Genomic DNA, 15,609 nt, shown 5'->3' on the forward strand with positions numbered 1-15,609 from the left:
ATTAACCAATTCATTTTTGGGGGGGAGCTACAGTTTAAACAACCAATCACATCTCTGTGATAAAGTAATGAGCAAGACAACATCCGAAAAGTGAAAATCAACACATCAACTGCTATGCTATGTAGAGGAACGGACAGATTTTACCTGTGTTCAAAAAGTTGGGGAACCTTACAGCTGATGTATTGTTCTGTGATCTGAGTTGGGGAACCTTACAGCTAAAACTAAAACTCTAAAATGATATTTGGAGAACAGCAAAAAACAAAATGGCCCCAGCCATGATCACCTTGACTACTGAAGCTCCATTCATCTCAGTCCATCTACAAACACACAGCCTATTAGCTATACAATTAGCCGCTACACATGAACTCACATTAACATGAGTTTGCAGTTTACAATTGGGCTCATTCACCCGCCCTCCTCTCCCCTGTAACTATTCCCCAGGTTGTTGCTGTAAATGAGAACGTGTTCTTAGTCAACTTACCTGGTAAAATAACGGATAATTTTTTTTAAAAAAATAATTAAATATAGAAAATTAAATATTTACGCCGCACAGGGATTACAAACTATAATTTAATACATACAGTGGAGAGTGTTAGCAGAAAAAGTATTTTATTAACAAAAGATATACATATATTTTTTAAATACGTTAGTTTTACATAGCTTTTTGTTGCAGTTTCAAAGCAAATTTCCTGCAATTCTACACATTTTGTCATGACTTATGCCATGTTCATACAATATCTGAGTGAGTGGCAATGGGGGCCCCCTGGAATTTATTTTATGACATTATTTTATGACCGAGGCCCGGGGCTCGTGTCTATGTAGCTATGGCCCTGGCAACTACTGCTGTATAGCAGTGTTCCATTATAGCCTGGGTAATCTCTACAGCAGTGTTCCATTATAGCCTGGGTAATCTCTACAGCAGTGTTCCATTATAGCCTGGGTAATCTCTACAGCAGTGTTCCATTATAGCCTGGGTAATCTCTACAGCAGTGTTCCATTATAGCCTGGGTAATCTCTACAGCAGTGTTCCATTATAGCCTGGGTAATCTCTACAGCGGTGTTCCATTATAGCCTGGGTAATCTCTACAGCAGTGTTCCATTATAGCCTGGGTAATCTCTATAGCAGTGTTCCATTATAGCCTGGGTAATCTCTACAGCAGTGTTCCATTATAGCCTGGGTAATCTCTACAGCGGTGTTCCATTATAGCCTGGGTAATCTCTACAGCGGTGTTCCATTATAGCCTGGGTAATCTCTATAGCTGTGTTCCATTATAGCATGGGTAATCTCTATAGCAGTGTTCCATTATAGCCTGGGTAATCTCTACAGCAGTGTTCCATTATAGCCTGGGTAATCTCTACAGCGGTGTTCCATTATAGCCTGGGTAATCTCTACAGCGGTGTTCCATTATAGCCTGGGTAATCTCTACAGCTGTGTTCCATTATAGCCTGGGTAATCTCTATAGCAGTGTTCCATTATAGCCTGGGTAATCTCTATAGCAGTGTTCCATTATAGCCTGGGTAATCTCTATAGCAGTGTTCCATTATAGCCTGGGTAATCTCTACAGCAGTGTTCCATTATAGCCTGGGTAATCTCTACAGCAGTGTTCCATTATAGCCTGGGTAATCTCTACAGCAGTGTTCCATTATAGCCTGGGTAATCTCTATAGCAGTGTTCCATTATAGCCTGGGTAATCTCTATAGCAGTGTTCCATTATAGCCTGGGTAATCTCTACAGCAGTGTTCCATTATAGCCTGGGTAATCTCTACAGCAGTGTTCCATTATAGCCTGGGTAATCTCTATAGCAGTGTTCCATTATAGCCTGGGTTATCTCTATAGCAGTGTTCCATTATAGCCTGGGTAATCTCTATAGCAGTGTTCCATTATAGCCTGGGTAATCTCTACAGCAGTGTTCCATTATAGCCTGGGTAATCTCTATAGCAGTGTTCCATTATAGCCTGGGTAATCTCTACAGCAGTGTTCCATTATAGCCTGGGTAATCTCTATAGCAGTGTTCCATTATAGCCTGGGTAATCTCTACAGCAGTGTTCCATTATAGCCTGGGTAATCTCTACAGCAGTGTTCCATTATAGCCTGGGTAATCTCTATAGCAGTGTTCCATTATAGCCTGGGTAATCTATACAGCAGTGTTCCATTATAGCCTGGGTAATCTCTATAGCAGTGTTCCATTATAGCCTGGGTAATCTCTACAGCAGTGTTCCATTATAGCCTGGGTAATCTCTACAGCAGTGTTCCATTATAGCCTGGGTAATCTCTACAGCAGTGTTCCATTATAGCCTGGGTAATCTCTACAGCAGTGTTCCATTATAGCCTGGGTAATCTCTACAGCAGTGTTCCATTATAGCCTGGGTAATCTCTACAGCAGTGTTCCATTATAGCCTGGGTAATCTCTACAGCAGTGTTCCATTATAGCCTGGGTAATCTCTACAGCAGTGTTCCATTATAGCCTGGGTAATCTCTACAGCAGTGTTCCATTATAGCCTGGGTAATCTCTACAGCAGTGTTCCATTATAGCCTGGGTAATCTCTACAGCAGTGTTCCATTATAGCCTGGGTAATCTCTACAGCAGTGTTCCATTATAGCCTGGGTAATCTCTACAGCAGTGTTCCATTATAGCCTGGGTAATCTCTATAGCAGTGTTCCATTATAGAATGGGTAATCTCTACAGCAGTGTTCCATTATAGCCTGGGTAATCTCTATAGCAGTGTTCCATTATAGCCTGGGTAATCTCTACAGCAGTGTTCCATTATAGCCTGGGTAATCTCTACAGCAGTGTTCCATTATAGCCTGGGTAATCTCTACAGCAGTGTTCCATTATAGCCTAGGTAATCTCTACAGCAGTGTTCCATTATAGCCTGGGTAATCTCTACAGCAGTGTTCCATTATAGCCTGGGTAATCTCTACAGCAGTGTTCCATTATAGCCTGGGTATCTCTACAGCAGTGTTCCATTATAGCCTGGGTAATCTCTACAGCAGTGTTCCATTATAGCCTGGGTAATCTCTACAGCAGTGTTCCATTATAGCCTGGGTAATCTCTACAGCAGTGTTCCATTATAGCCTGGGTAATCTCTACAGCAGTGTTCCATTATAGCCTGGGTAATCTCTACAGCAGTGTTCCATTATAGCCTGGGTAATCTCTACAGCGGTGTTCCATTATAGCCTGGGTAATCTCTACAGCAGTGTTCCATTATAGCCTGGGTAATCTCTACAGCAGTGTTCCATTATAGCCTGGGTAATCTCTACAGCAGTGTTCCATTATAGCCTGGGTAATCTCTACAGCAGTGTTCCATTATAGCCTGGGTAATCTCTACAGCAGTGTTCCATTATAGCCTGGGTAATCTCTACAGCAGTGTTCCATTATAGCCTGGGTAATCTCTATAGCAGTGTTCCATTATAGAATGGGTAATCTCTACAGCAGTGTTCCATTATAGCCTGGTAATCTCTATAGCAGTGTTCCATTATAGCCTGGGTAATCTCTACAGCAGTGTTCCATTATAGCCTGGGTAATCTCTACAGCAGTGTTCCATTATAGCCTGGGTAATCTCTACAGCAGTGTTCCATTATAGCCTAGGTAATCTCTACAGCAGTGTTCCATTATAGCCTGGGTAATCTCTACAGCAGTGTTCCATTATAGCCTGGGTAATCTCTACAGCAGTGTTCCATTATAGCCTGGGTAATCTCTACAGCAGTGTTCCATTATAGCCTGGGTAATCTCTACAGCAGTGTTCCATTATAGCCTGGGTAATCTCTACAGCAGTGTTCCATTATAGCCTGGGTAATCTCTATAGCAGTGTTCCATTATAGCCTGGGTAATCTCTACAGCAGTGTTCCATTATAGCCTGGGTAATCTCTACAGCAGTGTTCCATTATAGCCTGGGTAATCTCTACAGCAGTGTTCCATTATAGCCTGGGTAATCTCTACAGCAGTGTTCCATTATAGCCTGGGTAATCTCTACAGCAGTGTTCCATTATAGCCTGGGTAATCTCCTAATGCTCAAGGAAGAAAACATGCTCAATAATAATAAAAAAAACAGGTTTGAAAAATGGGCCTTTTCCAGACTGCAGCATTATCGAGAAATCATTTCCTTTTCTTTTAAATCTTTTAAATAATTTCCTTATCTTTTAAATCCCCGGCTTTCTTCCCCTTCTTCCTTGCTATGTTTCCCAGCTGTATCTTTGAGGGCTTGTGTCTCTCTGTGTTAGTTCGGGGCGAGTCTATACAGGCTCGTTGACATAAACAAGTCTCAGCCACCATCTCTAAGACACGGGACGAGCCCTGGCTCTGCAGATGTTCCCAGGGGACAGGTTGGGTCTTGCCTAACGCTGTTCCCAGGAACACTCTTCTCCTTTGAACGGTTGGTTCTCTGAGAGGGCTCTCCTCCTGCGGCACAATGCGAGACGCCATGGCAGTCGAGAGCTAAAGATCAACTCCCTCAGAACAAAGACGGAGCACGGAGGCAAACACACGCCTCTCTCTCTCTCTCCCCCCGTGCCAGCCCGGAGCGCAGGGTTCAGCAGAGAAGCACACGGTATTTCCACAGTATTTCCTCTCTCCAGGTCCTCAATCCATTACAGTAATCCCCCCCCGCCCAAGCTCTACACAGCCTGGACCATCACATTCCTCCACTCTACCAGAGGCCTAGTATGTGGTCCAAATGGATCCCCATTCCCTGTGTAGTGCACTACTATTTTTTATCAGTTAAAAGTAGTGCACTACACAGGGAATATGGTGCCATTTGGTACGCAGACCTAGCCTACCTGGTGGCAGGTAATACACTAGACAAACCCCACCTCACGCTGTTCAACCCATTCATATACAGTAGCGAGGGGAAAATACCGCCAAATAGCACATATTTACACTGAACAAAAACATAAAAGCAACATGCAACAATTTCAAAGATTTTACTGAGTTACAGTTCATATTAGAAAATCAGTCAATTGAAATAAATTCATTAGGTCCTAATCTATGGATTTCACATGACTGGGAATACAGATATGCATCTGTTGGTCACAGATACCTTAATTAAAAAGGTAGGGGTGTGGATCAGAACCAGTCAGTATCTGGTGTGACCACCATTTGTCTCATGCAGCGCGACACATCTCCTTCACATAGAGTTGATCAGGCTGCTGATTGTGGCCTGTGGAATGTTGTCCCACTCCTCTTCAATGGCTGTGTGAAGTTGGTGGGAACTGGAACCTGGAACACGCTGTCGTGCACAATGATCCAGAGCATCCCAAACATGCTCAATAGGTGACACGTGTGGTGAGTATACAGGCCATGGAAGAACTGGGACATTTTCAGCTTCCAGGAATTGTGTACAGATCCTTGCGATATGGGGCCGTGTATTATCATGCTGAAACATGAGGTGATGGTGGCGGATGAATGGCACAACAATGGGCCTCAGGAGCTCATCACGGTATCTCTGTGTATTTCAAATTGCCATCGATAAAATGCAATTGTGTTCGTTGTCTGTAGCTACGGACAACCATGGTGCACTCTGTTCACAAAATTGACATCAGAAAACTGCTCGCCTACACAACACCATACACGCTGTCCACCATCTGCCCGGTACAGTGGAAACCGGGATTCATCCATGAAGAGCACACTTCTCCAGCGTGCCAGAGGCCATCGAAGGTGAACATTTCCCCACTGAAGTCGGTTACGACGCCGAACTGCAGTCAGGTCATGACCCTGGTGAGGATGAACGAGCACGCAGATGAACTTCCCTGAGACGGTTTCTGACAGTTTGTGCAGAAATTCTTTGGTTGTGCAAAACCCACCGTTTCATCAGCTGTCCAGGTGGCTGGTCTCAGACGATTCCACAGGTGTCGTGTCTGGCGTGGTTACACGCGGTCTGCGGTTCGGAGGCCGGTTGAATATATTGCCAAATTCAAAAAAAAAAAATTATAGAGGACGGAATATGTTCTGGCTCATTGAACCATAAAAGGACAGTATGTTTTGACTCATTGTAGAATGATTCTGTTAAAGAGACATCGAGGGAGGCGGGGGTGGGGTGGGGTTAGGGAGCAGGGAAATACGGGAAATGTTGAGGTGTCATACCACTCTTTACGTGTGTGGTGTGTGTCACAGTCAGTCCCAGACGGGAAGAGGTTAAGATGTGGGATTAGGTGCGTCTCTTAAGAACAGTCATTAAAAAAAAAAAAAAAAAAAAAAAAACACCAAACACACACGAGACAAAACACAGTGAAATAAAAGGGACTTAGGAATTTACACCTTATATGCATATTCGTCTGCGTTTCAGCACCAATTGGTAGATGTTTAAATACTCTGATCTTATAGATTATTTAGGTTTAGGAAAGTATTCGAGTAAAAAAAATAAAAAATGGTTCGGAGAGACTTTACTCACAAAAAGAAAGAAATGGTGGTTTGTTTCATTCTGAAAATTGGCCACATTCAGTTCTTTAACCCATGGTAATGTTGGAAGATTAGTATACATAGAACTATACTAGGGAGAATAGTGTACAATAGTAGGTTATACCCTCATATATTACCTGCTCTAACAATGGGACTGTTATAACAGGGAGAATAGTTTACAATAGTAGGTTATAACCTCATCTATTACCTGCTCTAACAATGGGACTGTTATAACAGGGAGAATAGTGTACAATAGTAGGTTATACCCTCGTCTATTACCTGCTCTAACCATGGGACTGTTATAACAGGGAGAATAGTGTTCAATAGTAGGTTATAACCTCATCTATTACCTGCTCTAACAATGGGACTGTTATAACAGGGAGAATAGTGTTCAATAGTAGGTTATACCCTCGTCTATTACCTGCTCTAACCATGGAACTGTTATAACAGGGAGAATAGTGTACAATAGTAGGTTATAACCTCATCTATTACCTGCTCTAACCATGGGACTGTTATAACAGGGAGAATAGTGTTCAATAGTAGGTTATACCCTCGTCTATTACCTGCTCTAACCATGGGACTGTTATAACAGGGAGAATAGTGTTCAATAGTAGGTTATACCCTCGTCTATTACCTGCTCTAACCATGGGACTGTTATAACAGGGAGAATAGTGTTCAATAGTAGGTTATACCCTCGTCTATTACCTGCTCTAACCATGGAACTGTTATAACAGGGAGAATAGTGTACAATAGTAGGTTATAACCTCATCTATTACCTGCTCTAACCATGGAACTGTTATAACAGGGAGAATAGTGTACAATAGTAGGTTATAACCTCATCTATTACCTGCTCTAACCATGGAACTGTGTGATGCCACAGCCAAGTATTTCACCATGCGTCAGGTTCAAACTGTCGCAGTCTGAGCTCCACTCCATAACACCTTATCATTAACTGTTACAAATCAACAACCACATGGCCACGATGGCGGGTTACAGAGGAAGCAAATGAAGGTAAACAATTAAATACAGTGGCCTTCTTCAGAAAGTGTTCATACCCTTTGACTTATTCCACATTTTGTTGTTAACAGTCTGAATTCAAAATGGATTAAATCGGGGGTTTTTCACCCATCTACACACAATACCCCATAATGAAAAAGCACACAGGTTTTTTTTTTAAATTTATGCAAATTTATTGAAAATGAAACACAGAAATATCTAATTTACATAACTATTCACACCCCTAAGTCTCTAATGACTGTCTTGCCTGGTTCACCAACTACTTCTCTGATAGAGTTCAGTGTGTCAAATCAGAGGGCCTGTTGTCCGGGCCTCTGGCAGTCTCTATGGGTGTGCCACAGGGTTCAATTCTCGGGCCGACTCTTTTCTCTGTATACATCAATGATGTCGCTCTTGCTGCTGGTGAGTCTCTGATCCACCTCTACGCAGACGACACCATTCTGTATACTTCTGGCCCTTCTTTGGACACTGTGTTAACTAACCTCCAAACGAGCTTCAATGCCATACAACTCTCCTTCCGTTGCCTCCAACTGCTTTTAAATGCTAGTAAAACTAAATGCATGCTCTTCAACCGATCGCTGCCTGCACCTGCCCGCCCGTCCAGCATCACTTCTCTGGACGGTTCTGACTTAGAATTTGTGGACAACTACAAATACCTAGGTGTCTGGTTAGACTGTAAACTCTCCTTCCAGACTCACATCAAGCATCTCCAATCCAAAATTAAATCTAGAATTGGCTTCCTATTTCGCAACAAAGCATCCTTCACTCATGCTGCCAAACATACCATCGTAAAACTGACCATCCTACCGATCCTTGACTTCGGCGATGTCATTTACAAAATAGCCTCCAACACTCTACTCAGCAAATTGGATGCAGTCTATCACAGTGCCATCCGTTTTGTCACCAAAGCCCCATATACTACCCACCACTGCGACCTGTATGCTCTCGTTGGCTGGCCCTCGCTACATATTTGTCTCCAAACTCACTGGCTCCAGGTCATCTATAAGTCTATGCTAGGTAAAGCCCCGCCTTATCTCAGCTCACTGGTCACCATAGCAGCACCCACCCATAGCACGCGCTCCAGCAAGTGTATTTCACTAGTCACCCCCAAAGGAAACACCTGCTTTGGCCGCCTTTCCTTCCAGTTCTCTGCTGCCAATGACTGGAACGAATTGCAAAAATCACTGAAGTTGGAGACTCATATCTCCGTCACTAACTTTGAACATCAGCTATCTGTGCAGCTAACCGATCGCTGCAGCTGTACACAGCCCATCTGTAAATAGCCCATCCAACCAACTACCTACCTCATCCCCGTATTTGTTTTTCTGCTCTTCTGCACACCAGTATTTCTACTTGCACATCCTCATCTGCACATATATCACTCCAGTGTAAATTGCTAAATTGTAATTACTTCGCCACTATTGGCCTATTTATTGCCTTACCTCCTTACTTCATTTGCACACACTGTATACAGATTTTTCTATTGTGTTATTGACTGTACGTTTGTTTATTCCATGTGTAACTCGGTGTTGTTGTTTGTGTCGCACTGCTTTGCTTTATCTTGGCCAGGTCGCAGTTGTAAATGAGAACTTGTTCTCAACTGGCCTACCTGGTTAAATAAAGGTTAAATAAATAAATACTTTGTAGAAGCACCTTTGGCAGCGATTTAAAGCTGTGAGCCTTTCTGGGTAATTCTCTGAGAGCTTTCCACACCTGGATTGAGCAACATTTGCCCATTATTCTTTTCAAAATTCTTCAAGCTCTGTGAAATTGGTTGTTGATCATTGGTAGAAAACCACGTTCAGGTCTCGCCGTAGATTTTGAAGTAGATTTAAGAGAAAACTGTAACTCTGCCACTCAGGAACATTCACTGTCTTCTTGGTAAGCAACTCCAGTGTAGATGTGGCCTTGTGTTTTAGGTTATTGTCCTGCTGAAAGGTGAATTCATCTCCCGGTGTCTGGTGGAAAGCAGACTGAACCAGGTTTTCCTCTAGGATTTACCCTGTTCTTAGCTCTATTCTGTTTCTTTTTTATCCTGAAAAACTGCTGCTCACTCAGTAATGTGTTGTATTGCATTTGCCCCAAACATAACACTTTGTATTCAGGACAAAAAGTTAATTTCTTTGCTACATTTGTTGCAGTATTACTTTAGTGCCTTTTGCAAACAGGATGCATGTGTTGGAATATTTTTTATTCTATACAGGCTTCCTTATTTTCACTCTGTCATTTAGGTTGGTATTGTGGAGTAACTACAATGTTGTTGATCCATCCTCAGTTGTCACCTATCACAGCCATTAAACTCTGTAACTGTTTTAAAGTCACCATTGGTCTCATGGTGAAATCCCTGAGCGGGAATTTCCTTCCTCTCCGGCAACTGACTTGGTGTATTTTTACACCATCCAAAGTGTAAATAATAACTTCACCATGCTCAAAGGGATATTCAATGCTTTTTTTCTACCAATCGGTGCCCTTCTTAGCGAGGCATTGGGAAGCCTTCCTGGTTTTTGTGGGTGAATCGGTGTTTGAAATTCACTGCTCAACTGAGGGACCTTACAAACAATTGTATATGTGGGGTACAGAGACGAGGTAGTCAGTTAAAATGCATGTTCAACACTATTATTGCACACAGAGTGAGTCCATGCAACTTATGTGACTTGTTAAGCACATGTTTACTCCTGAACTTCAGGCATAACAAAGGGGTTAAATAGTTATTAGACTTAAGGCATTTCAGCTTTTCATTTTGTATTAATTTGTACGTTATAATTCCACTCTGACATTGTGGGGTATTGTGTGTAGGCCGGTGACACAACATCTACATTTAATCCATTTTAAATTCAGGCTGTAACACAACAAAACGTGGAAAAAGACATGGGCGGTTTGATGACTTCTGATTGGCCAACAACAAGCCACACGCGCCACTCTCGTAAAAAGCAAAAGAGCAGCGGTATAAATTATACAATTTCTCTCTACTGCAGCAGTCTTGTTCGGATCTGTACGGGTCCATCCGGAATAGTCATTTCAAAACTAAACATACCCGAGACCCGTGACAATCATATCAGCTCTGACCCGCGACAATCATATCAGATCTGACCCGTGACAATCATATCAGCTCTGACCCGTGACAATCATATCAGATCTGACCCGCGACAATCATATCAGATCTGACTCAGACCCGTGACAATCATATCAGCTCTGACCCGCGACAATCATATCAGATCTGACTCAGACCCGTGACAATCATATCAGATCTGACCCGTGACAATCATATCAGATCTGACCCGTGACAATCATATCAGATCTGACCCGTGACAATCATATCAGATCTGACCCGTGACAATCATATCAGATCTGACCCGTGACAATCATATCAGATCTGACTCAGACCCGTGACAATCATATCAGATCTGACCCGTGACATTATTTAGAATGACGCATCCGGAGCCGCTCTGCTCCCACACCGGGTCTAAAGTGTTCATTCAGGTCCACGTGGAAGACCTCTAGCATGAGGTGTTAGAAGCAATTTATAAACTTTCAATCAAAAATAAATAAATTAAAAAAAATTAAAAATCACATTGAAATCAAATAAATTCAACAGAATAGGTTGAATGAACCAAAGCATCATTTTCATAAATCATTCCAAAAATCAGTAAAAGCACTTCAGATGAAAAATGTCGTCGTCCCCCTTTTCTTTTTCTCTTCATTGATTTCCATTTCCATTATGCATCAGGTAAACAAACCCAATATTGCGTCATGTGTTATGACTGTGTGACTTTATAATCCAGAGTAGTTTCACCCCCTCTCACTCTTCCCTGTTTCTCTCCACACACAGACGGACTCTTTTGTTTCTGTGCTGTAACGTTGAGAGGGACGAGATAGAGAGAGAGAGAGGGGAGAGTGAGGCAGTGTTGGAATTGGGTAAATGTTACTATCCCACAGTCGAGTTACTCTCTGTGTCCCCCGCCAGTTGACTCCAAGACATGACCTACCTACCGTTGGTTGATATTTAGGCAATAAGCCCACAGGTTCTACAACACTCTCTCCTCCCGTCTGACAAACAGGAGATTGATGACTTAGCTGAACCATAACCCTTTCCTGTAGTACAGTGGCATAGGATCATGTAAGACTGGTTCAGCCACATAGTTTCCCATGAATATTCTGATTTCACAAGAGAGATCCAGCACGTGAAGTAAACAGCGTATGTACAGTGAGGGGAAAAAAGTATTTGATCCCCTGCTGATTTTGTACGTTTGCCCACTGACAAAGAAATGATCAGTCTATCATTTTAACGGTAGGTTTATTTGAACAGTGAGAGACAGAATAACAACAACAAAAAATCGAGAAAAACGCATGTCAAAAATGTTATAAATTGATTTGTATTTTAATGAGGGAAATAAGTATTTGAACCCCTCTGCAAAACATGACTTAGTACTTGGTGGCAAATTGATCCAACCCAATCATTATTTCCAGTTGTCCCTTTGTGATAACACTGATGGTCGACCTCTCCATCTGCAGGCGAGTTAGGGAGCAGGTCACCTGGTGGCTAGGAACGGAGCCAGTACTGATGGTCGACCTCTCCATCTGCAGGCGAGTTAGGGAGCAGGTCACCTGGTGGTTAGGAACGGAGCCAGTACTGATGGTCGACCTCTCCTTCTGCAGGCGAGTTAGGGAGCAGGTCACCTGGTGGCTAGGAACGGAGCCAGACCATGACGGAGCCAGTACTCATGGTCACGGAGCCAGTACTCATGGTCACGGAGCCAGTACTCATGGTCACGGAACCAGTACTCATGGTCACGGAGCCAGTACTCATGGTCACGGAACCAGTACTCATGGTCACGGAGCCAGTACTCATGGTCACGGAGCCAGTACTCATGGTCGCGGAGCCAGTACTCATGGTCACGGAGCCAGTACTCATGGTCACGGAACCAGTACTCATGGTCACGGAGCCAGTACTCATGGTCGTGGAGCCAGTACTCATGGTCACGGAGCCAGACCATGACGGAGCCAGTACTCATGGTCGCGGAGCCAGTACTCATGGTCGCAGAGCCAGTACTCATGGTCGCGGAGCCAGTACTCATGGTCACGGAGCCAGACCATGACGGAGCCAGTACTCATGGTCGCGGAGCCAGTACTCATGGTCACGGAGCCAGTATTCATGGTCGCGGAGCCAGTACTCGTGGTAGCGGAGCCAGTACTCATGGTCACGGAGCCAGTACTCATGGTCGTGGAGCCAGTACTCATGGTCACGGAGCCAGACCATGACGGAGCCAGTACTCATGGTCACGGAGCCAGTACTCAAGGTCACGGAGCCAGTACTCATGGTCACGGAGCCAGTACTCATGGTCACGGAGCCAGTACTCATGGTCACGGAGCCAGACCATGACGGAGCCAGTACTCATGGTCACGGAGCCAGTACTCATGGTCACGGAGCCAGTACTCATGGTCACGGAGCCAGTACTCATGGTCGCGGAGCCAGTACTCATGGTCGCGGAGCCAGTACTCATGGTCACGGAGCCAGTACTCATGGTCACGGAGCCAGTACTCATGGTCGCGGAGCCAGTACTCATGGTCGCGGAGCCAGTACTCATGGTCACGGAGCCAGTACTCATGGTCACGGAGCCAGTACTCATGGTCGCGGAGCCAGTACTCATGGTCGCGGAGCCAGTACTCATGGTCGCGGAGCCAGTACTCAGGGTCACGGAGCCAGTACTCATGGTCGCGGAGCCAGTACTCATGGTCGTGGAGCCAGTACTCATGGTCGCGGAGCCAGTACTCATGGTCACGGAGCCAGTACTCATGGTCGCGGAGCCAGTACTCATGGTCGCGGAGCCAGTACTCATGGTCGCGGAGCCAGTACTCATGGTCGCGGAGCCAGTACTCATGGTCACGGAGCCAGTACTCATGGTCACGGAGCCAGTACTCATGGTCACGGAGCCAGTACTCATGGTCGTGGAGCCAGTACTCATGGTCGTGGAGCCAGTACTCAGGGTCACGGAGCCAGTACTCATGGTCGCGGAGCCAGTACTCATGGTCACGGAGCCAGTACTCATGGTCACGGAGCCAGTACTCATGGTCACGGAGCCAGACCATGACGGAGCCAGTACTCATGGTCGGGGAGCCAGTACTCATGGTCACGGAGCCAGTACTCATGGTCGGGGAGCCAGTACTCATGGTCACGGAGCCAGTACTCATGGTCGTGGAGCCAGTACTCATGGTCACGGAGCCAGTACTCATGGTCATAGTGGCTACAAACATAAACAAGCTGTGTGCAGGTGGGACTCTAAGCCAACAGCTGTCACTACAGCATTGTCACAATGACAGAGCACCGTAGAGCAGAGCTGTAGAGTAAAAATATTTAGCATTTTCAGGGTATCAACTTCATATTGAGAAAATAGTAGAATACACAAGGTGCAATTTCTAAACGTTTCTCTTGTTAAGTCAGTCACTGAATTAGCCCATGTCAGCAAAAAACATTTTTTACATAGGTAAGTTAGTCTAGTCAGATCTAAACTTGTAGTAATCGTGGTCGAATTACCGACCTGGGAACCCTCATTAAATGTTCTTAGTCACTCCGATATCATATTAAACATCTTTCTCCTCCCCATGGCAAAATGTGTAGAACTGCAGGAATTTAGTTACAAAATTGCAAAATATTCTCTCTGCCTTATGGCAAAATGTGTAGAACTGCAGGAATTTAGTTACAAAATTGCAAAATATTCTCTCTGCCCTATGGCAAAATGTGTAGAACTGCAGGAATGTAGTTATAAAATTGCAAAATATTCTCTCTGCCCTATGGCAAAATGTGAAGAATTGCAGGAATTGAGTTATACAATTGCAAAATATTCTCTCTGCCCCATGGCAAAATGTGTAGAACTGCAGGAAATGAACTCTTTTTTTTTTTACTCCACTATCAAGAGTGGGACCACTAAAATGTTTTGCTCACAAGGTGGGGGTGGGCCCATGATAGAACCCACCCATCAACCATACCTTAGACATCGCAGAATTCTACTTCCAACACAAATAATGATGAATTAAAATCATGTTGAGTCACTTTACATCATTTTTGAAGATATTCAATTGGATGATAAACGGAACGAATGTATTTCCAAACAGAACATCTGTCATTGTTAGAGGTAATAGATACAATTGTGACTGGTGCTATTGGGAATCTGTAAAGTGTGTTGAGACCCATTTGTAAAAAAAAATGCACTTTAAAATGAAGTAATCAACTTCAAAAATCTATCGATATTTTGACATGAACTCTTACCGTCCAGGTGGCAGACTTGGCTGTGGAGGACTGTTGGAAGGAGACGTCGAAGGTGTGTGTCCCAGCGTAGTCTGTGTTGGAGGGGATAGCCGGAGAGGGCGACATGGCGTCGAAGGTGGAGCTGGGCTGGGCGTAGGGTGAAGGAGCTGACACGCTGTTCTGGACATGGTCGTTGTTGTAGGGACTGGTGGAGGTAGAGCCGCCATTTTGAATGTTCTGATCCATGCTGTTCAGCAGCCCCAGGTTGGTATACTGTGACTGGACAGACAGAGAACTTTAAAATGACCAATTGTACACCCAAGGTCCAATGGAAAAAAATTATACTTCCACTTTATCCCAAACCCCACCAAAAGACACACAAAGGTTGGACAGGTGGGAACAGAGGGCAGCCATGTTACAGTGGTGATGGAGCCGTTTTTAGGGGTTAAGGGTCACAGAGCCTTGCTCAAGGGCCAGATTGTTGCACTGTGATTAGAGAGAGGTGAGAAGAGGGAGGGGAAAACACCAACACAGGAATGTCTCCTAGGAATGACTCGTAACAGGAGAATGTTACTGTGTTTTAGTCTAGAGCTCACAGATCAGTCTGAAACTCACTTTCCACAGATTGCAGATTATGTTGATCAATAAAAATAAATGTAGAGAAAGTAATCTGTGATAAAAAAAATAATTTAAAAAAATATGAATGTTTGAAGACAGATTACCCTTGTGTCATTGTCATCTGGTTAAATAAAAATGGTGGATCTGATAAAAGTGACAGAGTGGCAGAGGTACTGAACTAGCCGTAAGGGACCATGTATTTATGTGTCAAAATGTCAGGTAACTTGTATTGGCTGAAAGGGAATAACACTGGCCAAACTCCTGTATTTGTGTAAGGTAGTGAGAAGAGCCCTTAAAAAAATATAGATCTAAAAAAAAAAACGTTAAATTCGCATT

At 43.9% G+C, this 15,609-nt stretch overlaps 1 protein-coding gene across 6 annotated transcripts in view; it reads right to left on the reverse strand.

The window, feature by feature from the left end:
- The window catches only part of tp63 (tumor protein p63), a 73,478-nt gene that overhangs the window by 40,794 nt on the left and 17,075 nt on the right, over positions 1-15,609 (reverse strand). For all 6 annotated transcript variants that reach the window (XM_029695383.1, XM_029695380.1, XM_029695382.1 and 3 more), the window contains exon 2: positions 14,677-14,934. In XM_029695383.1, coding sequence (XP_029551243.1) covers positions 14,677-14,934 — 258 coding nt within the window. The remainder of the gene's footprint in view (positions 1-14,676; positions 14,935-15,609) is intronic.

This window comes from Salmo trutta, chromosome 17, assembly GCF_901001165.1.
Source record: "Salmo trutta chromosome 17, fSalTru1.1, whole genome shotgun sequence".
Lineage (NCBI taxonomy): Eukaryota > Metazoa > Chordata > Actinopteri > Salmoniformes > Salmonidae > Salmo > Salmo trutta.